Genomic DNA, 25,315 nt, shown 5'->3' with positions numbered 1-25,315 from the left:
TGAAACTTCTGCAGAAAAAATGATCTGCACATTTAATTCAAAGACACCATTTTATAGTTCTAAAAGGGATTCTGCTTTTTCGCTTGCATACACTGACAAAAGAGACCTGTATGTCATTTTTAATGTTTAAACTGGATTAGTCCTTTACAGTTACCTAGCTACTATCACATTCCATGATTTTTGCTGCCTTGTACATCTGTGAGGACATTTGTCGCTCTGACTCAGTTTGATAACTCCAATAAAAACTATGTTTGTCTTCAGTGTAATTACAGTCATCTGGCAGAAGTCCTCCTCCAATAATTGTGCCCTCTGATACAATGGTAATGTGAGTCAGCCTCTGACTCTACTGGCTGACTAGGTAATGTTATTGAAGTATATCAAAGGCAGCTGAGACTAACTTTGTCTAGTAAAAAAAGCAATGCTGTGTATCTGTGTGCAATGGGACTGATTATCCCACAGAAAGCTGTAGGCCGAAGTAGACTTCCAAGCAGCGGAGGTATTTGTAACAATGGTGTTCTTGCAGGTATTTATGAATGGGCCTGTGATATATTCAAGCTTAAAGACCTTAGTTGGAATAAACCATCATCTCCTGTTGATGTTCATCTAGTGTATGTGTCTATCCCCATCTTGCCAAAAACAGCCATAGAACTTGTCAGCAGAATGTCCTAAAACTGACATTTGAACAATGACTCAGTAGAACAGTAGCAGCAGACAATAAGTTGATGCTTGGATCTTTTAAATCTCATTGTGTTTTTCTAAATGCTAAACACTTAGGTCTGACATGGCAATATGTGGGAATTGAAGCAGTGCTCAAGACTTATTTGCTCGAAGGACAAAGCAAACAAGATGCCTCAGTGCACCTTACAGTATTGGCTTTGTTTCAAAGGTAAATGTTACAAGAACATGTATTGTTGCTTTATTACTTTTGAGCTTTTGCAAATACTTTATGCACATAAAAATCTCAAGAAGAGTATCTTAAAGGAATGTAATACAGACCATGACTGACGAACAGTTTTTCTTTTACCTTTTGTGTGCAGAATGTATGAATGAGATGCATCTTGTAAATTGCTGAGCTGTAGAGTTGTGGGGAAGAGTATTATGAAACTGTGGACAGAGCCAGGCTTGCTGATTCCCCATTCTTTTGTCTCAAATGTTTGTCATTTTTGCCACATGGTGTGTGATTACAGTATAACTTCCGTAGCACTCAGTTTGCACTCAGCTGAGCATCGTATGACTTAAGGTCTTTTACTTAAGTGAGTAAAAAAATAGGGTTTACTGTAAGTGTAAATCTAGTTAAAACTGTTAGGGAATTTCATTTTAAATCCATTATTTTAAGTACTGAATTCTCATGGACAAACTGGACAAAAGAAGGGGACATTTTTGAGGTTTGGATTATATATGTATGTGTGCTATTTCTGAATGAATAAATGAATTAATTTATGAAGCACTATAGTATACACTACACAATTAAAACACTGATGTGTGCATAAAATCATATAGCAAATGTGTATCTTGCAGGCTATTGTACGAGTGATGTGAGTGTTACTCCTGCCTGTAACTACCATAGTATTTCGTTTTGCTCTTACTTAACCAAGAGCCGTGACAGAGAAGCACATTAACAATGATAAAGCACTGTTTGCTGCTGCATGTATCTAATAATGCAAAGCGTGTCCCGTAGCTCTGTCGGTGTCATTGTTGACTAGTTATTTATTGAAGCTATATTCTACCTTCAGTCAGCGTGAGACAGTGTCTGAAAGCTGACATGTGTGTAAGAGCACAGAGTTGGAGGATGTTAATGTCCAGATTTGCTCCAGTTCACCTGACAGTGTAGTTTGTGGCTCACGTGTCAAAGGGTCCTTGAGCAAGACACTGAACCAACATACAATATAAATTAATATTAAAAGGTTACAATTTGTTGCAATCCATTTGCAATTTGTTTCCCTAAAAAACAGCAGTTAACAAGGTTAGTTTATAGCAGTCACACACTGTCTCTTCGCAGAAGAAACTCAGTAAATCAGCTAACTTCGTCAATGCACTGAAATTAATAACTATTTTTCCATCTCTCTCTCAGAAAGTAATCAAATGTTGATACCGATACTGTTGAACTGTTTGATACATAGAAGATATTGAGTTAAGATTGGAGGTGAGATTACACTGCACCATGCCATTAATCTGACCAAGGTCAACAATGACGCAACAGCAGGTGCAGTCTATAGTGACCCTGCATTCACTGATGGATGTTGTGAGACAAACAGGGGAACATAATGAAAGTAATGTTTAGCACAGAGCATTGAGTGCAGTTCCTTCTTCTGCACCGTCTGGTTATAATGAAAATGAGCTGAGAGCTAACATGCTCCGGCCACATTAGTTTTCTTCAGTCTCCTTCAGATCAGCAGGAGCAGGCAAAGGTAAATCCTGAAGTCAGCTTGACTGCTGGAGCATACTCATTATTCACTACCACGCTGCACTTTTGATCTACACAGGAATATTTGCAATGCACCAGGACAGTTAGCCGCATCAATAATAGTGTGGCAGAAAAGAGCCGTTGTCGACCATATAACCCTGGAAGTAAAAAAAAAGAATGAAAAAAAGTCTTTTGCATCCATCAGCATTCTTAATATGAATTCTGCCACAACCTGCAATTTTGTGGTGTGTGTTTCTGGGTATGTCTGTCTCTGAGAATATGTGTGTGTGTAACTTATGTTTGTGTCATCCTTGCATTTTCCTTCCACTGCAACAAATCATCTGAAGTCAAAGAGAGGTGAATGCTCACTGGAGGGTAGAAATAGCATGTTTGGATTGCTCTAAATTTTGCAACCGCATGTGGAAATATTATTCTTGGAAGACAGCTCATTATCTTAGGGAGCCAACTGAGAAATGTTTGGTAAAACAAGTAGACTCTGCAACATTTGGACAGGCCAGAACCACAGGAGAAGTCTGGACTGACACAGTTGTTCCACACTAGGCCTCATACATTAATGTGTGTTATAGCATTAGATTGCTCCAATCAAACCAATACTTTAACTATGTCACAGGTAAAGAAGTCATTCTTGAAACAGCAGGATATTAAAGAATTTTAATCCATTTCATGACTCAGTGTAGACTCTAAAAGCCAGCCCATCATTTTCACTTCCCTTATTGTGGTTTAGGCTAAGTACGCATTCGCTTGTGTCAGACGTCATTTCTAGTAGGGTCCACAGTTGATTGACAAGTGCGCTCCTATGCTGAGACATCGGTATGATCCCTTCTCATGCCTAATTGGACAGAAAGATATGACTAGGCTTTGATCAGTGTCTCTCTCTGATTTTCAAATATGTTTGTTCCTCTGGACATTTTCTCAACCCAAAATCAGTTTCTTGATAAACTTGAGGTCAGAAGTAGGTCATACAGTTGCTGAGTCATTTAGGCAGTTTTGAAAGGTGGCAGAAAATGGTTCCCTGTGTATCTAATGATCATAGTCTCAGCTAATCAGCTACATTGTGAAATCTGCACTTAGACTTTGTGTACATTAAGGTACAAGGTAAAACCTTCACTAAAATTCTTTTGGCACTGAATGGATGCTCAGTAGTAGCAGAATGACCCGTTTTGTCAGTTTAATGTGGAGGGAGGTTATTGCAAAGAACAAGCTGAAATAGCTGATGTGGACAAAGAATATACTATATTAATGGGGACATTAGAGAAAGGCACTGCAGTTGGAGACTTGTACTCAAGTCCTGCCCTAGACCATCACCATGTTGCTTAAGAGAATGACAACCAGATGTTCTACTGTACCTATCAATTTCCAATTCCATGGGCTTAAAAGAAAAAACACAAAGAAAAGATATAATTCACTGCATCGACTATGTTCAACTTGACAATTCTTATCCAGAAAATCCAGATCAGTGTTCGCATACTATCAGCATACTATTTTGACTTAGAGTTTATCTGCCTTGTACCTCACTTTTAAGTCTTTTTGGATAAAAGCATCTGCTAAATGACTAAATGTAAATGTAAATCAGCATCCATGCTGTTGCTGTAACACGCAAGGTAATTGTTTAGAGAAGCCTGTTCAAAGTGTCTGTCAGCAAAGACTACTGCTCATTATGATGCTTCTGGTTCAGTTTTATTTGTTAGACTGAAAACATGTTAATGCTCATGATGGCTGTCAAACAATGCAGTGATAATATTTGGACCAGAGCATTTTCCACTTCCACAGATTTCAGACAGTCTCACACAGAGTAAACAAATGCACAGTAAAACGTATTTTCTTTGACTTTATTACAAATCTGTGACTTGATTCCACTGGAATCAAAATGAAACCTTCTCCGTTGTGTGTCTGGTGTGTTTGCACAAGAAATGTTTTCTGACCTGAACTGGGTAGTGACTGTTGCAGAAAGCGACAGTCAGTGTGAATGTGTATGTGTTGAATCATGAGGCTGGCTGCAGCAGACCACTGGGGCTGATGTCAGCCCCATGGTATGCGTTCATGGGCTCAGCTGTAAGCTGAACTCCCTCTGTTGTGTTTCTATTTCCAGGGCGTGAGCGGAATGTCCGTGAATGAGAAGCCTGAAGCCCCCATGTATGTATATGAGTCAACTGTTCATTGTACCAATATCCTCCTCTGCCTTAACGACCAGCGGAAGCAGGATATCCTGTGCGATGTGACTGTCCTGGTGCAGGGCAAGGAATTTCGTGGGCATCGGGCTGTGCTGGCCGCATGCAGCGAGTATTTCCTCCAGGCACTGGTGGGTCAAGTGGAGAATGGCTTGGTTGTTAGCCTTCCTGAAGAGGTATGTTCTGATATATAACTTTTACATAATGCAACACTAAAATGAAAACTGTTTCTGCTCTTTCCTCCAGCATGAAATACCATAGAGTCTACTGTGTCCACTATTTATTTATTACACTGGTAATTATAAAAAGCAATCTAATGTCTTAATTCTGTATCCGATCAGGCACAAATAAATTTTAAGTGCAAAGATGCGTCTATGTACAAGCCAAGGTAATGAGTACTTATATATCATATCAGATAATTAAAGCAAGCACTAAATATTTACCTTTATTCATTTAGGAAAAGTCATGTTAACGGCTGCCTGACATTGTACAATCTCATGAATGATCGAATATTACTCATCACTACAGCAGCTGAGGCCATTGTGTTGAATTTGTCTAACTGCACGTGAGTTTCAAGGGAGTTTCATAATATTTCTCCCTACCTCACTACCGCCACCAAATTGTCAAACTCTCACATTGGGATTCTTTTTAAATCTATTGTACTCAACATCTCTACATTGTTGACTCTTTGACTGTTTAAGGTGATCTCAGAAAAACTATGTTTTGTTTTGTTCATTGGTCGCTAAAGTATAAAAGTTCAATGAAATGTGTTGAAAAAGTGCAGCATTAAGCCTACGGGGCTGTGATTAGCACCTGTCAGATGTTCCCCTGCTGTTGTTGACAGAGCATAGCACTTTACAATGAGACTAATGCCACCTTAGGATTGTTACTTATCAGGTTCAGAAACACCCCTCACTCTTCTAATACTCACCTCAGCTCACCCACTGGGTTCTTTTGAACCAAACAGTTTAAGCGAGTGCCCCCTGGGGCGCTGACAATCGACATTTATGTTCTTTTTAATCTGTTGTCTGTCTGCAGTTTAATATCCAACAATATTCATAATATCCAATAAAAACATGTTTTTTCAATTTTCTCTTCTAGTAAACGACAGTAACACATATACTTCAACTCTGACACCAGCTTTTATCCTCTAAAATTAGTTATAATACAAAATAACACTATCACCTCAGTCTCACAATCTTGGGATCCACATTCTGAGATGTAGATCAAATTTATACATTTGGTAAAACAACCACATCTTCTAAATGCAAATAGGAACATTCTTACATAAAATAATATCAAAACATAATACAGCAGGTCCTAGAACCTTCCTCTTCCTGTTGCAGCCAATCAGCTAAAACATTTGAGCTTGGTTCCAATTTTTCCTCAAAACAGCATTTTAAACTTATATGGTTTGCTGTGTATGTGGTCCAGAAAAAGGGATCTTCTGGTTATAGAGCTCAGAACTATGAAAAAGGTTCCTCTGGTATAAAAGCACCTGCTAATCCCTATCAGAACTACTACTGAGCACATGAAAGTATCCCTCTGACAAATTAATCAGACTCCAACAGTTACACACACACACACACACACACACACACGCACAGTATATACAGTATTTCCATACACATATGTATGGAGCATGCTGTAGAGTTTTGGCTTTTCATTAGGGCCAGTGCACCAAGTAATAGTAAACACTGTCGAAGAACTGCTCCACGCTCCTTGAAAATGAAGTCATTGTTATATTATGTTCAGGTTCTGTCTTCCTTAACAAAAGGAATGTAATTTTAGTGTTTTGTTCAAAACAAAATTTTTAAAACTGACACCAAGCAGCAATATTACTAGTTACTTGGGATGAGGTGATTTTTTTTCCAACTTTTTTGCAATAATTTACAAATCTCATAAACTTATATTTTATTCACAATAGAATATAGATAAATGTTGGAAGTGAGAAATTTTGAAATGCCTTGCCAGATACTAGCTCATTTTGGATTTCATGAGTGCTACACCTTCCAAAAAAGTTGGGAGAGGTAGCAATAAGGGGCCAGAAAAGTAATGTGCATATAAGGAACCGCTGGAGGAACAATTTGCACCTTATTAGGTCAATTGGCAACATGACTGGGTATAAAAGAGGCTCTCAGTGTGGTGGTGTCTCTCAGAGGTCAAGATGGGCAGAGGATCACCAACTCCCCCAATGCTGTGGCGAAAAATAATGGAGCAATTTCAGAAAGGAGTTTCTCAGAGAAAAATTGCAAAGAGTTTGAAGTTATCATCATCTACAGCGCATAATATCATCCAAAGATTCCGAGAATCTGGAACAATCACTGTGCGTAACAGTCAAGGCGGGAAAACCATATTGGATGCTCCAGATCTGTAATGGAAATCACAACATGGGCTCAGGAATATTTCCAGAAAACATTTTCGGTGAACACAATCCACCGTGCCATTTGCTCTTGCCGGCTAAAACTCTATAGGTCAAAAAAGCCATATCTAAACGTGATCCAGAAGTGCAGGCATTTTCTCTGGGCCAAGGCTCATTTAAAATGGACTGTGACAAAGTGGAAAACTGTTCTGTGGTCAGACGAATCAAAATTTGAAGTTCCATGTTCCGCCATGTCATCCGGACTACAGAGGACAAGGACAACCCAAGTTGTTATCAGCGCTCAATTCAGAATCCTGCATCTCCGATGGTATGGGGTTGCATGAGTGCGTGTGGCATGAGCAGCTTCCACATCTGGAAAGGCTCCATCAATGCTGAAAGGTACATCCAAGTTCTAGAACAACACATGCTCCCATCCAGATGTCGTCTCTTTCAGGGAAGACCTTGTATTTTCCAACATGACAATGCCAGACCACATACCGCATACATTACAACATCATGGCTGTGTAGAAGAAGGATCCGGGTATTGAAATGTCCAGCCTGCAGTCCAGATCTTTCACCCATAGAAAACGCATCATAAAGAGGAAGATGTGATAATGGAGAACTAAGACAGTTGAGCAATAAGAAGCCTGTATGACAAGAATGGGACAACATTCCTATTCCTAAACTTGAGCAACTTGTCTCCTCAGTCCCCAGATGTTTGCAGACTTTTATAAAAGAAGAGGTGATGGTAAACATGGCCTTGTCCCAACTTTTTTGAGATGTGTTGATGCCATGAAACCCAGTAACCCAAAGGAGCAGACACCCAGACCATAATAATGCAGTATGTTAAATTGTTTATATAGAATATCTTGACTGCATAATGTTATTGTGATTTAATGCTTAAAATAGCTGACTATCAGAGGCTTTTACAACATCAGACTGATTATTTTTTTCCACCCACTGCAGTGCTAACAATAGTGTCAAGAGTGCAACTGACATAGTCTGTTGCCCTCTTCTGCACTGCTGCTTAGAAACTTAGAGAACAAACTTAAAACCTCTGAACCGATGGACCCTGCCTCTGGTGCACTGACAGCTGTGATAGGCTGCAGCCCCCCTACAACCCTCAACAGGAGAAGCGGTGAAAGATTACTTTGCTTCACAATCAGGTCCTAATAGACAATGAAGAATATTATTAATCCTTTTCATTTCCCTCCATGTAAGCATTTTATCAATCAACACTCCTTGAAATCAAACTACTTTATTCTGTCCAAAGACTCGTGCAAGTACTTATACATATTAGTTCTTACTTGATAACAATAAAAAAAACTTTGAGAAATAACAGGGTAAAAAGATGAGAATAAGAAAAATGCCTACAGTGTTAGTATTTCGTAGTTAAGGGGTACTTAATAAATAGTACATGATAGGTGTGAATATTTATGATATCAGTGCTGTGTAACTGGAAGAATAAGAAGAGGGTGAGAGGCTCCACTTTAAATTACAGCCCTCATTTGTTGTACCTACTGTATAACGACAGGAATCAAAGGGATTTCGATTTTTTTACAAAAATAAATATCAATTATGCTTCTATTTTTATTGCCTCAAAGCACTGAAAAACCAGTTTAAATCTGTTGATCTTTAGTATTCTAACAACTTATTGATAAATAATGAAAAAAATGCTGTGATTTACATTTTTACTGTCGTTTTCCACTCAAACTACGCTACAAAATTCATCCCTCCTGCCACCAGAATTACTGGGAGCTGTGGTTTACGTGTTGCCTTGCTCCTCCTCTATGTTGTCTGCAGAGTAACAGCTGACAGTTAAAGATCTGCATTGAAGTGTTTATATTTTTTTCTTAACTTTGGTATTAAGTGAGTCAGCATCTGTGTTTATCACTGTTAAAATATGAACACGAAGGATAAGTATGTGGGCAAAGCAACGAGACCAAACTGAGCTGTGGAGAGACAGAGAGCGGGAGAGGACAGTCAACAGAACCACATTAGGGAACAGCTGCTTGACTGTGCCAATCCGCACATTTTAGTCTCTCTCGCTTTCACATGTCTGAAAAATTATCTAAAAACAATTTTTGTTTAAAAATCCCAACACTCCCATTTAGTCACACACCCACCTTCATGCCCATCCTCCATCAAAGTTGCTGCAGATAGCTGTCAATCTCATACATGAGCCTCAGTCCTCAGAATGCAGCTGTGTGATGTGTGTTTCAGTGTGTATTTAGAAATACAATGTGCGCAGTTAATGTTATGCACACACTAAAGTCTCCTCCTAAACATAGCTCAAACTCAAATTATTAACAAATAAATAAATAAAACATCATCAAATAAAACTATTTTCCCTCCCCTCTAGCTGCCCTACATGGCCTATGTCTAACACGGCCCTGGGTTTTGCAGATATACAAGCCTGTATCTCCAAATGCAAAAAATGAAACTTTTGTTAAAGTGCTTTAATCGCTGCCCTACAGTTACCTCACTCTGCCTTTTGTCTTGGGCCTCCTGCTTCAGAATATAAGCCTGAAGAATGGAAATTATATCTCATATGGTTTTTTTGTTTTCACCCTCTGGAAGCTCTATTTTCTTCATCTTTATCAATGGTTTGCCCTCCTGTGTACTGTAGCGGTGTGCAGTCCCCAAATTCAAGTTCTTTTTTGTCTTTTCTGTCATGTTGAAAGAATCAACAAAAAATAGGAAAAAAGTTGCATCCAAAGATGCATCAACAAATTAGAATTTTTTTTCACCAGAGGTTCTGTTTTTGTCTGTCCTAGTTTATTTAAGGTGAAAATGTCATTTCACTCTTATTGCTCGGCACTGCTCAGCAGGTAGTTCATCTTTCTCTGACTGTCTCGACAAGTCACAGCAGCATCATTGAGGTATGTCAGTCCTTTGGCCTTCAAGTTTGCTAAGGTCCTTTGTGGCCCCCTTTGCTTTGCAGTCAGTGACTGAAGCATGCTAATGCATCCCTAACTCATGTCTGAACATAACTTTCTCTGAGATTCTGGGGGGCACTGGGTCTGCTCAGCCTTCACTAGTCTGTAACTCAGACCAACAGCCTTTACTTCTGCAAGGTTAGCAATACTCCACTGACACACACACACACACACACACACACACACTTCACACACTTGTTTGACACAATGTATCCCCTAGTCTATTACTTTAAATATTCCAACTAAATGTCTAATCCTAACCTTTACACTAACTCTACACAAACCAGCACTTTCTCACAAAGTTTGTGAGAACGTGAGAACCTTCCAAAATACCCTACATTCCTAAAATGTCCTCACTACTATGCTATTATGCTCAAATTATGCTTGGTCTTCACAATGAACACTTTCCAAGTATACAAACACAGACACACATACTCTCTGTGTTGTATTTGTGGTGAGTGTATGAACAAGGGAGGATTCATAAGAATCAATGAGTCCAAGATATGAGCCTGGCAGTTTCAAAGAGAGCCCTCCACTGAAGAGGAGCAGTTATCACTGTGACAAACAGAAATGAGGATGAGACTCAATCCTCACTGCCATGATCACAAAAGACTAGTAGTTAGTGAGCAGTATTTACTGTAGTCCTTATTTTTCTGTGTGAAAATCTTACATTGAGAATCTTTCAAAACTTTAAATTTAAAGCTGTTCTGCTGGGGTGAATGTGGTGCAGGAGGTAGAACAGTTGTCCACCAATTCTAGAGTTGTTGGTTTGATCACCGGCTCCTCTGGTCACTGAACCCCAACTCATTTGCTCCTGGTGGGTGTTGCTGCATAGCAGCTCCCTCATCGGTGTGTGTGTGTCTGTAATTGTGAGTGTGAATGAGAAGCAGGGTAAAGCACTTCGAGTACCAATAGGTAGAAATCCGGTATATAAGTGCAGACCATTTACCTTTTAGATAAATATACAATTCAGCTTGATTGAATCAAATAAGTTGTCTAGAAATTTCTTTTACAGAACATATATCTAGTATTATTAATAGAATGGTATACATTCTGTAATTTATTAGGTGAAGTTGTGAGTGTATAATATTCTTCAAATTAGCCCCTTCTCCCACATAAATGTCTTTTTTTAACAGACTCTATTCTCACATAAAGGAATATAAAAATGGACCTTGAGATAAAAGCTCAAACCTTGCCTATTCACAATTCCCCACATTTAGCAGGTGTGTGGAGGAGCTGGATGTAATTGTGAGACTGTTCGTTTTGCAAATGAGTCAACCATTGAAAACATCTTTAGCTTAAGCACACTGATCTCTTAAGATGACTTATCCTCACTCATTCCTGAAAAGTAACCTCGTGTGGTTGCATACAATATTCATCCTCTCTTGTAACAAAAAACACATTGTCTATGAACTCCAGGGGTTCAGTGTCACATGACATTACCCCTGTAAGTACTGCACTCATCTTTGTGCAGCTCTCAACAATTTCCCATGGGGATCAATAAAGTACAGTACTGGGCAAAAGTCGTAGGCCACCATTTGATCCATTGTTTTTGCTATGCTAGGATGACAATTTTGACTTGTGACAATTATAAGTATATTTATAAGTATAATAAAAGTATTTAAATAACAATAATAATAATAACAATAATAATAAAAAGTATTTTTTTAAACATAATTTAGTGTGACCCCTCTTGCACTCTCAACTCTTTTTTTGTCCTTTTTTTTGTCCTTATCCCTTGAGCAGATCATTGTCTGCATGTAGATTTGGCACAGTTTTTAAGCAGGATGCCCTTCTTACGCAACCCTACCCAATTTCTTCTGGGCTTGGACCGGCACAGCGCAGCTGAGGATGGGAAGGGGCTGTTGGGGGATCAGTGTCTTGCCCAGAGACATATAGGGGGGGAAAGTTTTTCAGAGATTCTTCTTGAAAGAGTGGGAAAAATGGCTCAGTATCTGGCAGCTTTGTCTGCATGGTAAGTCAATCCTTCTACAGTCCAAAGACGTTTGATCAGAAGAGGCCTTTATGAAAAACAGCAGCAAAGATAGCGTGTTTTGGAACCTGAACAGGGCAAAAAAGCTGAAATCTATAAAAGCTCTGACGCGGGATTGAAGATCCAGTTGTCAACAACACGTAAAGAAGAGTTGGAGAGAGGTGTAAGAATTAGTGAGAGTGTCTGTATTATTTTTAAGCAAGACAGTGATCCAAGCACATTGCTAATACAGTGAAATTATATTTGGAAATAAGAAAACAACCAATAAAACTGGCAGATTTGTTAGTTTAGTGATGTAGAGGGAGTGGATGGTGAGGTTGGGGCTTATAGGACGCTGTGTCCAGTAACCGAGGCAAAGCTATGCTACACTAGCAGCTGGACTGAAAATTTATTTTGTTTTTGTATTTTGTTTTAGGTACAAGATGAGTGGATATGGATGATTTTTAAAGATTTTTCTATGTTGGTTTAGGAGGGTTGATGAGTGACATCCGTCCACCATCTCACAAGCAGTTGAACAGGGCTTGACCTGTACAATGTCGGCTAATCTGAGGGAGCCTAACACAGGTCACTGTCACACATACAGCCTATTAGACAAATGGTGGGAGCCAGGAGCCAGGGACAGAACTCTTCCATCTTCAAAGCTGGGGTTTGGGTGGTAGAACATCAAAAGGAAGCTGTTGAAAGAAAAGTGATATGATGCAGTCAGGATACTGGCATTAATAGCCACCCATCCTTGGTCTCTCTTTCTCTGCCAAAACAGGGACACATTTCATAACTTAAGCTAACAGAGAAAATGAGAAGCTGGATAGAGGAGTCAGTCTGCCAAGAAGCAAACTGCACAGACATTCCGATTTACTGTACAGTAGATCTATTTACTCTTCAAACCTGGCACAGTAAGCTGTGAACATTTCCTGTGATGAAAGGAATACAGACTTTTCTCAGTCTAGGCTGAAAAACCAAACAGCCAGAATGAGCAATAACATGCAGATGAGAAACTGAGACCTGGCAAATCAATACTCTTCGAACATTTAATTCATTTTATAATTTATTTGTACAGAAGCAACCCAAAGCAACAACCCAACCCAAACACAATCATGTTGTCACGGTTATGCCCCCCCACCCCCACCCCCCCGGTGTCTAGTCCTGAGGATTAGGTCGTAAACTATCTGATTTAATCCACTGTCAGGGGGAGCTGTACTTACCCACAGCCCAGCACCAGGAAGGTCTGAGCTTCTGCTGTTATTAACACTGACACTTTCTTTTCCAGTTCTCTATGTCACTGGGAAATTAAATACGAACCTGTTTGTTTGAAATGCATTCTAATTTTTATTTAGTACATAAACAACATATCAAACACATGTTTTAAAGTTTAGCTCATTTTGAATTTGATGACACAGCTAATTGGTTTCATTGGCAACAGTTCAGTATCATGACTGGGTAAATGGAAATAGCATTCCAGAAAAGCAGATTCCTTTGTGACTTTAAAAACAATTTTCGACTTAAACGTGTAAAGAACCTGGTGATTTCATTATCTACAGAGAATTCACTGAAGGCAAGGGACAAGGCCAAAAGCCAATAGTTTATCAGTGCATCCACAAAGGAACTCTACCCACCATATTCTCTGAGCCTTAGCTTATTAAAAATAGGCTGAAGTGAAGTGTAAAACTGTCCTGTTTCTTAAATTCTCTTTTAGATTTACAGACACCTCCATTGTAAAGAGTCGTTCTAAAGAGTTATTATCGTTATCAGTGCACATTCAGAAGTCAGCATCTGTCATGGTGTGGTGGGTGGGGACGTCATTAGCGCACATTATATACAGGTTTTAAAACAACAAATGATGCCCTGAAAGGAAAGGAAGGAAGGAAAGCGCTGGAAAAGTCAGGTGCTGCATTAAAAAATCAAATATACTACAAGAATGGAGTGTGATGGGGTGAGAAACTGAAGCAATTCATGTTATCTTTTAAATGTTTTGGTTGTCAAAAGTAAGTTTTACATTATTTGCAAACAAATGCATTCTCTTTTATTTCCCTTTTACATAATTTCCTAAGTTACTGTATCTGAAAACATGGTTTGTACTGTATATTGTCAGTGGTCAGTTTTACCAAACCAACTGTAAATTGTTCTGCCTCCAAACAGATCTGTCACAACAACTTATGGACACAGTCTCTCAGTGTGTGTTTCTCTGTGTTTACCCTGAGATAGACTATAGACCTGTCCAGTGTGTACACCCTCCATATTTCCTGTCATCTCCTCTAACATAACAGCTTAACCTACAGATGCAACATGACAGTATACATTACAGCACCTGCTTAATGTCCATTGTGATTCAAACTCCTTATTGTATTGCTGTGAACACAAAGGTTACTATCAGGTTACTCAGCACATGAGCTGATGTTAAAATGTTGGCTGCCTTTACCAATGGAGAAAGAGATTTCTCTGGAGCAGGGAAGCACTGTATTGTCATGTCCTTTTCTCATTAGCATGCAGAACATGCAGGAATTTACTAAGGCACATTTGCATAAATTAGCCCCCTCCCCTAAGAATGAGAAAGGCAGATGTAAGTGAGTGGGTGACAGGATGATTGAGGAAGGAACCAGAGGGGGTAGTATTCTATAGCCTGTTTATGAGATGATCTTGGAGAGTCTTCCTAGAAATTCGCCGTGTGTGATTGGTGTGTGTGTTTTTGTCTATGATTTCTGTTAACGCTATTGCCTGTTCACTCCAAATGCAGAGCAGGGTCATAAGTCTTAAACAGCTCTTGTCTATCAAGTTAATGAACTTGTTTCTTCAAATGTGTTATGTGCTGCTAACAGCTGAAATGTTTCAAACATCATAGCAGTCAACTAATGACCAGGAAACATTGTGTTTCCTTCTGTCATCTTCTTTCTCCTTTAACAGTCTCTTGTCCTGTGACCATCTTCCCTTTTCCCTCAGTTTCCTTTGTGCTCCTTTCTCCTGTATATTTACACCCCTTTCACCCTCAATTCTGTGTCGCATCCTTTACAATTTTCTTTATTATCCTACTGTGCCGGTTGTAGCTGTGAAGTAATCACATATGGTGCAGGGCACCCATAAAGATGGGCTACCACAGGCAGCAGCTGCTGATACTAGCTGAAAATAGATCCATGGTAAGCTCAGCACTTTTCCTCCAGCAGCTCTGCTCTTTATCTGCAGGCCTTGATGCAGCCAGCCTCGTTTAAGCATCCACTGCCTCACTGCTGCAGCACGCATGGTTTGAACTATCACATATATAGAAGTGCATAAAGTGCACTCAATCTAGAACAATATATTTACATAACAGAAGAATAGTACAGTACAGTACAATTTTAAAACTATAATTGGTTTGTATTAACAAGTTTGTATATTTTTCTTAAGTGCACATTTTTGTGGTAGATCAGTTGATTCAGACTAATTAGTGCCACCTGTTCATGAGGATCCATATGCCAAGGAGATTTGATTACTGCCATAATAAATATCCCTAAAATTGCCAGAAATCAAACAATAATAAACCAATGTTATAATAATAGTAAAATGAGGTCCAAGTTACAGTGTGTATTTTTTTTCAAAGATGTTCTTTTAGAAAAATAAAATAAAATCATATTGTGGAGAGGTGCTGACAAAGCTTCCTGTGAAATCAGATTTACTGAACAGCACTGGCAGCCGAGCAGAGAACTTACAGGACAGAGGACGTCCTTCTGACTAATCACAGAAATTCAAGGATTTCAAGGTTTTGTAATGTTAATGAATCATATCAAAATGGCAGTACAGAGTGTGGAAGAGCATAGTGGTTGGTAGAAGAGCAAGACACTACTAGGGATACACGGACTGACAAACCAGAGTGGATTTATGTCGGAGCTTGGCATTTTATAACTTGCCCCGCTCTCAACCATAGAGTTGCTCCATGAAACTGTAGTTGCCATTGTGGACTACAGCATCACACAGGAGGCTGCTGTAGAAGAAATGAAAAAGATATGGTTCTTTGTCTTTAGAGTTTTAGCCTGTAAAGACTGTAAAGCATGTGTCCTCTACTTACTTTAATGATGTTATGGACTTTATAAATATGCTGGTTATCTTTTTATCAGTAAGTGTTGAAATAAGGCAGAGAAGGAAATGGTTGTGTTGGCGGTCTATCCAACTTAGGAGGGAAAAGCCTGTTTTATAAGTCAGGTGTCTGGCAGAGAGCACAGGACCCCTAAAAAGCTGCTGCAATACTCCCAGTGAACATGGTGGATGCTGTTCCACTGAAGGTAATTCTCCTTCACCCACATCGCTGCTCATTGCCTACTTCTGTGGGTCTTTAAGTCTTGTAAGAAAGTCTTTACAACACTCAACCCCTGAAAAGAAGGTGCCCTGAAAAGGTACAATATTATCTCTGATTCAAAGTAAATCCATTGGAACTACGTCTGAAGGAAAACCTGTGGTTTTGTGTCATTATCTCTGAGCATCTATCAGTAATATATTTTAGAGCACGAATCAGGGTAAACCCGAGTAAATGGTAAAGCCTCAATACAGTGGGGAATGCAACTGTCTAAAGTGCAGATATTAACGTCAGGTCCTTTGGTTTCTTTCTCTTCTTTCTGTGCTCAGTAATAACAGCAGCAGAATACCATACTATGAGTTTACCTAATCATTGGTATTAAGTCCAAATGCAAGGCTGAGCTCGTACTATGCCACATGGTGACAACAGGGATAAGCCTCAGTCTTACAAACCATTAGACTTTACAGGCACTTGCACTGACGCCACAGGACACTGACACAGAGAGTGAGGCTGTGGGGATGCAATTACAACAGCTGTAGTACGGAGAACTGCCAGTCATGTTTCCTGTCAGTATAAATGTGTCGAGGCTGGCATCAAATATATGGTCAGAATCATAACCTTGTTTATCTATCGTTTGAGCAAATTGTTTCTTATTTTACTCACATTTTGAAAGTGGTGAACCTGCTGCTGTGATGTGTCTGTTCAATGCATCACAGCATCTATTTTCCAATCGTTCACTGAGGACAAAAAACTCTCAGGGAGATGATAAAAAATGACGACAAACTTTTTACTTTGGTTTAAACATTAATAAACTACTACAAGCTTTGACTGCATTTATAGAATCTTTTAGAGATTTATTTCATATAAGTCATCAACAACAGTACCATAGTAAGAAAAGCTTTATGAATTTTTAATTCTATTTACTACTCAGTCTGTGGCTGTGTATACAGTAATTCACTTAAAGAACCACAAACATTTTTACTAATTGTTGAGAATAACCATCATTTGGCTCAGCACACTAAGGGCAGCATTTTGGTCAAGTTGTTAGAGGAGTGGGTGTAGGCATAACCACTGAACTGACCACAGAGCAGACAGTGGTGGAGTGCTAGAATGTCCCAAAGGTTATTATTATGAACATGACCACGAACCTGTTCTTATGTACTGCTGTAGAAAATGTTCAATGCTGGCCCAATAAAAAGATGGCTTGGTACTTGGTACTACTTAGAATTTGTGTATGTTGTGTATATTGTGGAGTTGTCAGGGGGGTCTGAACACACTCCAAGTGCAATGAACAATAGTGGTGCTGATGGTAATGCTGGCAAATTCCTTTTTTTTTTTTGTTTTGTTTTGCAGGTCACTGCCAGGGGATTCGCACCATTGTTGCAGTTTGCCTACACTGCTAAGCTATTACTGAGCAGAGACAACATCCAGGAGGTCATCCGCTGTGCTGAATTCCTGCGCATGCACAACCTTGAGGACTCATGCTTTCGCTTCCTGGAAGCTCAGCTGCGCAGTGAGGAGGATGGCCTGTTACCTTGCCACAATTTGGCTGCAGAGGCAACTAACTCAGAGGAGGAGAGTATGCAGTCAGAGGCAGAAAGACCCATTTCCCCTAGGGGGTTGCAGTGTGCTGATCCCCTCACCTCCTTTCAGCGGCCTGACGAGGATCGGCTAGCAATGGCATCGCCCAATAACTTCACAGATGGCCGGTTGGACTTTGATCGACATGGAACGTCAGACCTGCCACGTTGCCCCAAATACAGGAAATACCAGTCGGCTTGCAACAAGCACAATAATGACACCTTTTCACACACCAGTACCTCAGGTTTTCCAAGCACATTAAAGGAGAGCAGTGTTAGTGGGGCAGTGTCGAGTCAGAACAATCTGCCTTTGGCACAGATAAAAGTTGAACCACAGCCAGAGGAAGAGGCCATCTCATTGTGCCTCTCAGGGGATGAACAGGACAGTGTGACAGCCATGGAGATGGATACCCCAGTATCTATGGAAAGAAGCAAAAGATCCAAGTCTCCTTCCTGCCTCCGAGCCTTCTTCAAGAAATCGGTGGACCTCGCCAGTCTGCCCAATACATCACAGCAGCTATTTTCCAATCAACTTGTTTGCCCCCAGGACAAAGGAAACTCTCAGGGAGATCATAAAAAAGTTAAACCTTTCACGGGGGAACTGGGTCTGTCGGTTACATCACCAAAGGATGTGGATAGTTTCCCAGCAAGGTTGTCCCTCAAGTCCAATTCCTGTGATGGGGTCTGCAAACAGGAAGTGGAGCTAGATCGCCGCAGTGTAATATTTTCCTCAGGGGCTTGCAACCTTCTGGGAACACCAGCGCATTCCTACCCTGGTGGGAACTCTTTGGAGATGGACCTCTCTGAACACATGCCAAAGGGACTGTGGGTTGGAGTTAGCCACTCCCTTCCCACCTCTCAGACCTATTCTCCCAGCACCACCTCCGCTGAGTTTCCACTCCCGTGCCGCCAAAGGCCTAACACCAGCTGCCCTGTGCCAATCAAAGTGTGCCCACGCTCTCCACCTTGTGAGACACGTACCAGGACTTCCAGCTCCTGCTCCTCATATTCCTATGCGGAGGATGGCAGTGGAGGCTCTCCCTGTAGTCTGCCCCAGTTTGAGTTCTCATCTTCACCATGCTCCAATGTGGCACGCTGCCTCAATGTGGACCAGCAGGAGCAAAGTGTGGGGGGGGGTGCTATTTTTAATCAGGTGAGGCCCAAGATCAAATGTGAGCAGTCCTACGGCACCAACTCCAGTGATGAGTCCGGTTCCTTTTCAGAGGGAGACAGCGAGTCCTGTCATGTACAGGAGCGGGGGCCAGAGGTAAGTGTAAAACCTTTACTGTCATATGTAACAAACAATGTAGCCATCACACTCGCTCCATAATGCCAAATTATATTGAATTGGTCTGCTATCCTGGTCTGCACTAGCAGTCATTAATTCCTCATGATCAAGAGTACAAAATTCACAGCGCCTCCAAATGGCACAGATGTGCTTTGTTAATATTAATTAGCTTTAGGAATTGCTAGATGTGTGTAACGAATCAGCTTGTGAGCCCAAAATCTTCAGGTTCAACTAATTGCAGTGCAGTTGTAGTGCGTTTTTTAGGTTGATCTGGTGTGTGTGCATGGTAAAAGCAGGGTAGAAATAGCCTCTGAATTCATTCCCTCTGGCTCTGATTATCTTTCTGCCACTGCCAACCAGCCTAACCAGCTCATTGCAAAGGGGTTGAAACCCATAAATTACAGCAGCAGTGCCCTATGCCGAAAGGTTTAATGAGTGGTGGTTGCAGTGAGTTAAATTTGAGTGGGTGAGAGGTTCAGCTCAGTCTCATAATAGGACTCTAGTCCAGTGTGACAGTGCTGACAAGGATAAAAAGCCAGCCCTGTAATCATCCTCCCCTAATCCACCTGGGCAGATGTCCTCCAAGTTGCAGTCTAGACAACTGTTCTTATTATCCGGTAAAGATTGGTAAGGGGCTCTCTCATTTCCGGCTAAAGCGCAGTGCAGGTGTAATAACGTCGAATAATTTCCCCCTTGAGAGAAAGTGAAAGACAATACAATCAACTTAATAATTAAAAAGTCCATCTGCATCCTGCTGATGAGTCATGTTTGCTTGAGGTGTAGGCAAAATTGTATTTGATGCACTTGGCGGAGAGGGCAGCTCCAAGTGCACAGAGGAAAAGAATAAGAGAAAGTGGTGTGTTGCCATGGTGATCAGATTCCCAGTAAGTCAATGTGTTGCGAGAGTTGACAGGAGCGAGCTTTTCCATGGAAAGAATTTAGTTCTAAGAGTTGCAAGACAAAGAGGCTCAGGAGTCACCATCAGATCTGTGGTCCTTTGAAAAACCACTGAACGTCCTGCTCACAGTTAGGTTGATTTATAGCGAGAGCTATCAACCCCAGTAGGACAGTAAAACATTTCAGTTCTCTTTGACATTTCTTTGTGTGGGTTTGAATGTCTTTTATATAGTGTACATATACACAAATCAGCCACAACATTAACACAGGTGGTGGTTTGAATATAAAAGGGTTTTTAGGAAAATATTAATAACTAAAAAATGCTGCTATATCAATATGGGTTTACCATCAGCCAGTACATCTTTGACCCTGAGTGTTTATTAATTACTGCATTAATTAATAATCTACTTACTGTAGTACTTTACTTGAGTAAAAGATATAATGTAAATTGGACCTTATAGTGGAAATTTTAAAAGCCAAATCTTTTACTTTCAGTATTGAGTTTGTGTACTTCTACCACCTCTGCACACAGTGCATCACATTTTGCTGTGTATGGACTGTGTAGCCACACACTGCTTAGAGCGGCCATGCTGACCCTTGTCCAGCAGTATTAATTTTGTGGCTGATCTGTGTATGTCAGCCATGGGAGTTACTCCACACCATGTCTTCAGTAAGATCTCTGTTGGCTTTCACAGACTAAACTGCCAGCTTATTAGTCACTATCACAGACTGTTGATTAGATTGTTTGTGAATTAATGTTTTCTAGAATTTCACGTCTCCACAGTTTATTACATTGTGCTGATCACAGACGTGTGCTTTTTCTCTGTTGGACTTTATGTGGTAAAGAAATGCTACCTCATGCTTTCAGGGCCAGTCTTTATCCTAAAGGTTGGAAAAGGTTGTCCTCGTTGTTTTCGTGGAGCTAATGGCAGAGGGGAAATTGCTTTGGCAAAATAGCTGCTATCCAAGACTGCAAATCCTATTCACTTGAGGTTACTGGACATCTCCTGCTGTGGTTATGGACTGGTGCAATCATATGAGTCACATCTGTGTAATCAGCAGGTTCTCACAGCAGACAACGCAGATACCTTAAAAGACGGGAAACTAAAGCCTCTTTTACATATGAACTCTGGAAAATCAGGTTGGGATATTCTCTAGAGTTCCTCTTTCATACTTGTAGCGAACATCAGGAGATAGATATGGAGTATGTGTGAAATGCATTCTCACATGTATGGAAATACTCAGTTTGACCAGGGGAAGGGCTGTTGCCTGAAAGTCGGGGCATGACGCATAAAGTGTGCTACTGAAATCATATTGTTTTGTTTACATAAAGTCAAAGATTACATATGACAGAGTCTGCTTCCTGCTGTTTCCTGAATTTGCAGACACTTTTATCCGAAGCAACTTACAAGTGAGGTACAAGGCAAGTCAAAAAAGTCAAAAAAGTCAAAAAAGTCTTATCAGAAAAGCGTTTACATTATATGAGATGTAAGTGCAAAAATAGAAATAAGTGCATAGGAAGGTTTGGAAGAGCTCTGTTTTCAGCAGTTTTGTTAAATATTGGGAGTCAGTTTTCTGAGCGTGTGGAGTTTGGTAGCTTCCACTATTGTGGGATCACTGACCTGAAGAGTTTAGCTTTGCTTCTGTTGCGGTGCTGGGACCACCAGACTTTCATTGGCAGAGCGCAGCGGATGGGAGGGATTGTAGGCCTGAATGAGGGAGTTGAGATAAGCAGGAGCTGTTGAGTTGATCACTCTGTAGGCAAGAAGCAGAGCTTTGAACCTGATGCAGGCGGCTACGGGAAGCCAGTGTAGAGATCTGAAGAGTGGTGGGATGAATCCTTTTCGGCTGATTAAAAATAAGACTTGCTGCCACATTTTGGGGTTTGATTCTGCATACTGGTAACCAGCAACTGCTTGAAGGAGAGTGGAAGGAATTGGATCCAGAGAGCAGGTGGTCAGATGGTTAGAGAGGAGGAGGGTGGATACGTCGTCCTGAGTCAAAGTTGAAAATGAGGAGAGCGATGCAGTGTTGGAAGAAGTTAGCAGGATGTCATTATCTGGAGGAGAGAACTGTGAGCTGATGGCTGACACCTTATGATTAAAAAAGCAGGCGAAGTTGTTGGCGGTAAGAGTGGTGGATTGAGGAGGTGGATTTGGGTAGATGAGTGATATGAAAGTGGGGAACAGCTTTCTGGTGTCCGAGGTGTTTCTGAGCTTCTCCTGGTAGTATTCCGTCTTTGCCCTGGTGACACTGTTAGAAAAACATATTAGCAGACCCTGATACTCGGCAAGAGCAGATGGAGTCTTGGATTTGCGCCACTTCCTCTCAGTACTCCGGATCCAGTCGGTGAGCCACGGATTAGAAGCTGAAGGACAAGCAGGTCAGACATGGGGCAGAGACATCCAGACTCAATGAGAGTGGATTGCAGAGGCTGTCAATGGCTCCATCTGTATCGAGGGAGAGACGTCCTGTGGTGGGGACAGAGATGCAGAGGCAAGTGAAGAGAACTGGTCTGTGTTGAGAAACCTGAGGTTATGGTGGAATGTTACGAGTGTGGTAGGAGAATGCAAAGGTCTAGGGAAAAAGACTGTGAGCTGAATGACGAATTGATGACACATGCAGAGGAGTGACCAAGATGTTTGTGGGTCAGAGTGGAGACCAGTCTCAGGTCAAACGTGTTTAGAAGAGCAAACACGTCAGCTCCCCGAGTTTTGTCCAGGTGGATGTTCAGGTCTCCCAAGATGATGAGAGTGTCGTCTTCAGGGAAGTGGGACAGCAGCATGTCAAGGTCCTCACAAAAGTTCCCCAGCTGGCCCGTTTGTCTATATATCACAATCACAAATTTCGTTGTGTCTTCAGTTACCATTGTTGTTATTGTCTTAAAATAAAATAAAATAAATTAAATGATAATACACTATAGCATAACAGTGCAAAGACCTTGGGTAGTTCCTTATATTATATTCTTTGAATATATCTAAAAGTACATTTTAGTGATTTTGTATCATTATTTTTGAGTTGACATTTTAATAGATGTATAGTAGATCTTTTTGTCGGCAAACAATAGCTCGGTCATCACTCACTTAGCAACAATTGGCCAATCATAGTGTGTCTTCATCTGTAAGCACAGGACCCTGAGCCCATGTGGGATGGTGAGGTGATCTGGTACCCTCATCTGGGGGTTTCCCCACTATCTGCAGTTAAATGCTTACCCTCACTTTGCTTACATCTCTACAGATGGCAGAGAGAGCATAGATAGTGCTTCTTATGAGTTCACTGCACCCACCTTTAGGGGAAAATACAGCAAGTTAAACAAAATGAGCATGAAATTAGACATAAACGATAAGGAATATGCCTTAAGGGCGGCACAGTGGTCCCATAGTAGTTGGTCCAAACCTGCCGGCCAGCTGTCACGTGTTTACATCATCTTCCTGTGTCTGCAGGTGTGCACTGGTTTCCTCCCAAATCCCAGTGATATGCAGTTATGTTAACTGGTGACTCTAAACTGCCCAAAAGTGTGAATGTGAGCTGGACTGGTAATCTTATATCTTATATGTGTAAGTCCTGTGATAGACTGGTAACCTGTGCCTCCCCTCTCGTGTAGCTGGGATTGGCATTAGTTGTTTTATTGGTGGTGATCAAGGAAGAAATATAGTTGACATATTTTTGTTCTGATTACTAATTGAAATTGAAGGTGGCTTGCTAATGTTAGCATACTGTAAACAGACTTTGCTGTGTAACTGGTGCAGCTGAGTCAGTTTAATAATGTTGTGACTCTTTTTTCATTGTTCCTAAATTCACTAGCATGAAACAATTTTTGATTACATTAGTGGACTTACTTATTACTTCTACAGCCGTTCTTTTACTAATAACATTCAACAAGAGTATAGAAGTTAAATATTTCACTTCAACTGAATAAATTGACCTGTGTCCTGCTATAGTCTTATTGCACTATTGTAAAGCTTTGGTGCAAAAGCCAGACAGCATCAATAGCCACCTTTAAGTTGCACTGCTATTACAAACTACTACTTTACTTATCATTATCAGCGTACATGAGGATTTCCTTTTCAGTGCGCATGAAGCATGAAACCCTCTACAAGGCCTCTACAAGTCCTCTACTTTGTAACCTGTTCCTAATGCAATTTGATTAAAGTGTCAACAGAAAGTTACAGTATATGTCAGAGAGGAATCAGAAAGTAGGATTAACTGTTAAGAGGATGAGATGTGTGTTCAGTCACTGTGTGGGGATGTAGTGGTTGAGTATTTGTATGTCCAGTGTGTACAGTGCAGCATGAATAGATGCAATGTGGCAGTAACTACGAGGTCAGCTGTTAGTAAGTGTGATGGCCTGAGGAAAGACCCATTTCTGACGTTGTAACCCTCCAGGGGGGACATGTTTAGTCTGTCCTACAGTAATGCTAGACAGCTCAGCATGCAATGTGCCATCAGTAGCTCTAGCATATCATTTGACATTTGATGCTTTCTTTGAATTCTTTGAGAGCTACGTAAGCTAAGGACACCATCCTGTTGTGTTATCACTATAGAAAGTAAAAAATGTTTTATTTAGAGCAGGCCAAGTATTTTATTTATTTTTTTGGTTACCACCAGGTAACTGGCACGAAGGTTAACTGGCTTATCTGCATTTTTCCTAGAATTCTGACAGGTCGCCTATAGCCAGTAGCTTTCAGTGACTATAGGCTAAGATCATCAGCCTCATATTGAGGCACTTTACTAATTGTATGGCTCTTCCATCTATTGAATTATTACAATTAAGATCAAGATCTAAATAGTTATATAACCAGCATGTTGGCTAATCTTAGCTGATTCTGTCTAACTACATTATACAGTGTCACTTAACAACTCGTCTCTACTGTTACTTTCACACTAAGTGTTAGAACTTATCATTAATACAATTCAATTCAATTCAAATCAACTTTATTTATATGGTGCCAATTGCCAGGAGTGTAGGTATTGAATTGAAGATTTGCTCAACTCTAGAGATGATGTGGCTGTGGTCTAAGTTTAATTTCCATTCATAATATTAGCTGTGGAGCTATTTACCGATTTTAGTCATATCTTTTAGTGAAAACATGTCAGCCAGTTTTGAAATGTAACTCAGTACAGTAAGTGACAGAATAAGTTGATAAATGTGGTGTGACAAGGAATTTCTATTTGAACTGTATCCAGGGTTCTCATTCTGTGCCATTCAGCAGCTTATCTGTTGCTGGGAATCTGAGAGCAAAACCAATATGTGATTTGCTTATGTAATATAAGGATCTGGGGTTTTTTATGTTGGCAAATGAATTTCAGGACATATTATAAATCACCAAATAAACAAATTATCTCCTTTGTTGCTCACTAATTTAATACATTTAAATACATTTAATAGTAGGTACAGTAAATAC

The 25,315-nt window shown here is 40.4% G+C and overlaps 1 protein-coding gene across 4 annotated transcripts in view; it reads left to right on the top strand.

Annotated features, from left to right (window-relative positions):
- bach2b (BTB and CNC homology 1, basic leucine zipper transcription factor 2b) overlaps nucleotides 1-25,315 on the top strand; it is an 87,698-nt gene that overhangs the window by 49,316 nt on the left and 13,067 nt on the right. For 3 of the 4 annotated variants that reach the window (XM_067481899.1, XM_067481898.1, XM_067481900.1), the window contains exons 2-3: nucleotides 4,515-4,769; nucleotides 17,499-18,992. In XM_067481899.1, the coding sequence (XP_067338000.1) occupies nucleotides 4,527-4,769; nucleotides 17,499-18,992 (1,737 nt within the window). In that variant the 5' untranslated portion in view covers nucleotides 4,515-4,526. The remainder of the gene's footprint in view (nucleotides 1-4,514; nucleotides 4,770-17,498; nucleotides 18,993-25,315) is intronic. The other variant, XM_067481901.1, reaches the window with a different exon arrangement.

The sequence above is a fragment of the Channa argus genome, chromosome 17, assembly GCF_033026475.1.
Source record: "Channa argus isolate prfri chromosome 17, Channa argus male v1.0, whole genome shotgun sequence".
Classification (NCBI taxonomy): domain Eukaryota; kingdom Metazoa; phylum Chordata; class Actinopteri; order Anabantiformes; family Channidae; genus Channa; species Channa argus.
Note: the sequence above shows the minus strand (reverse complement) of the source record. Positions and strands in the feature narration are given on the sequence as shown.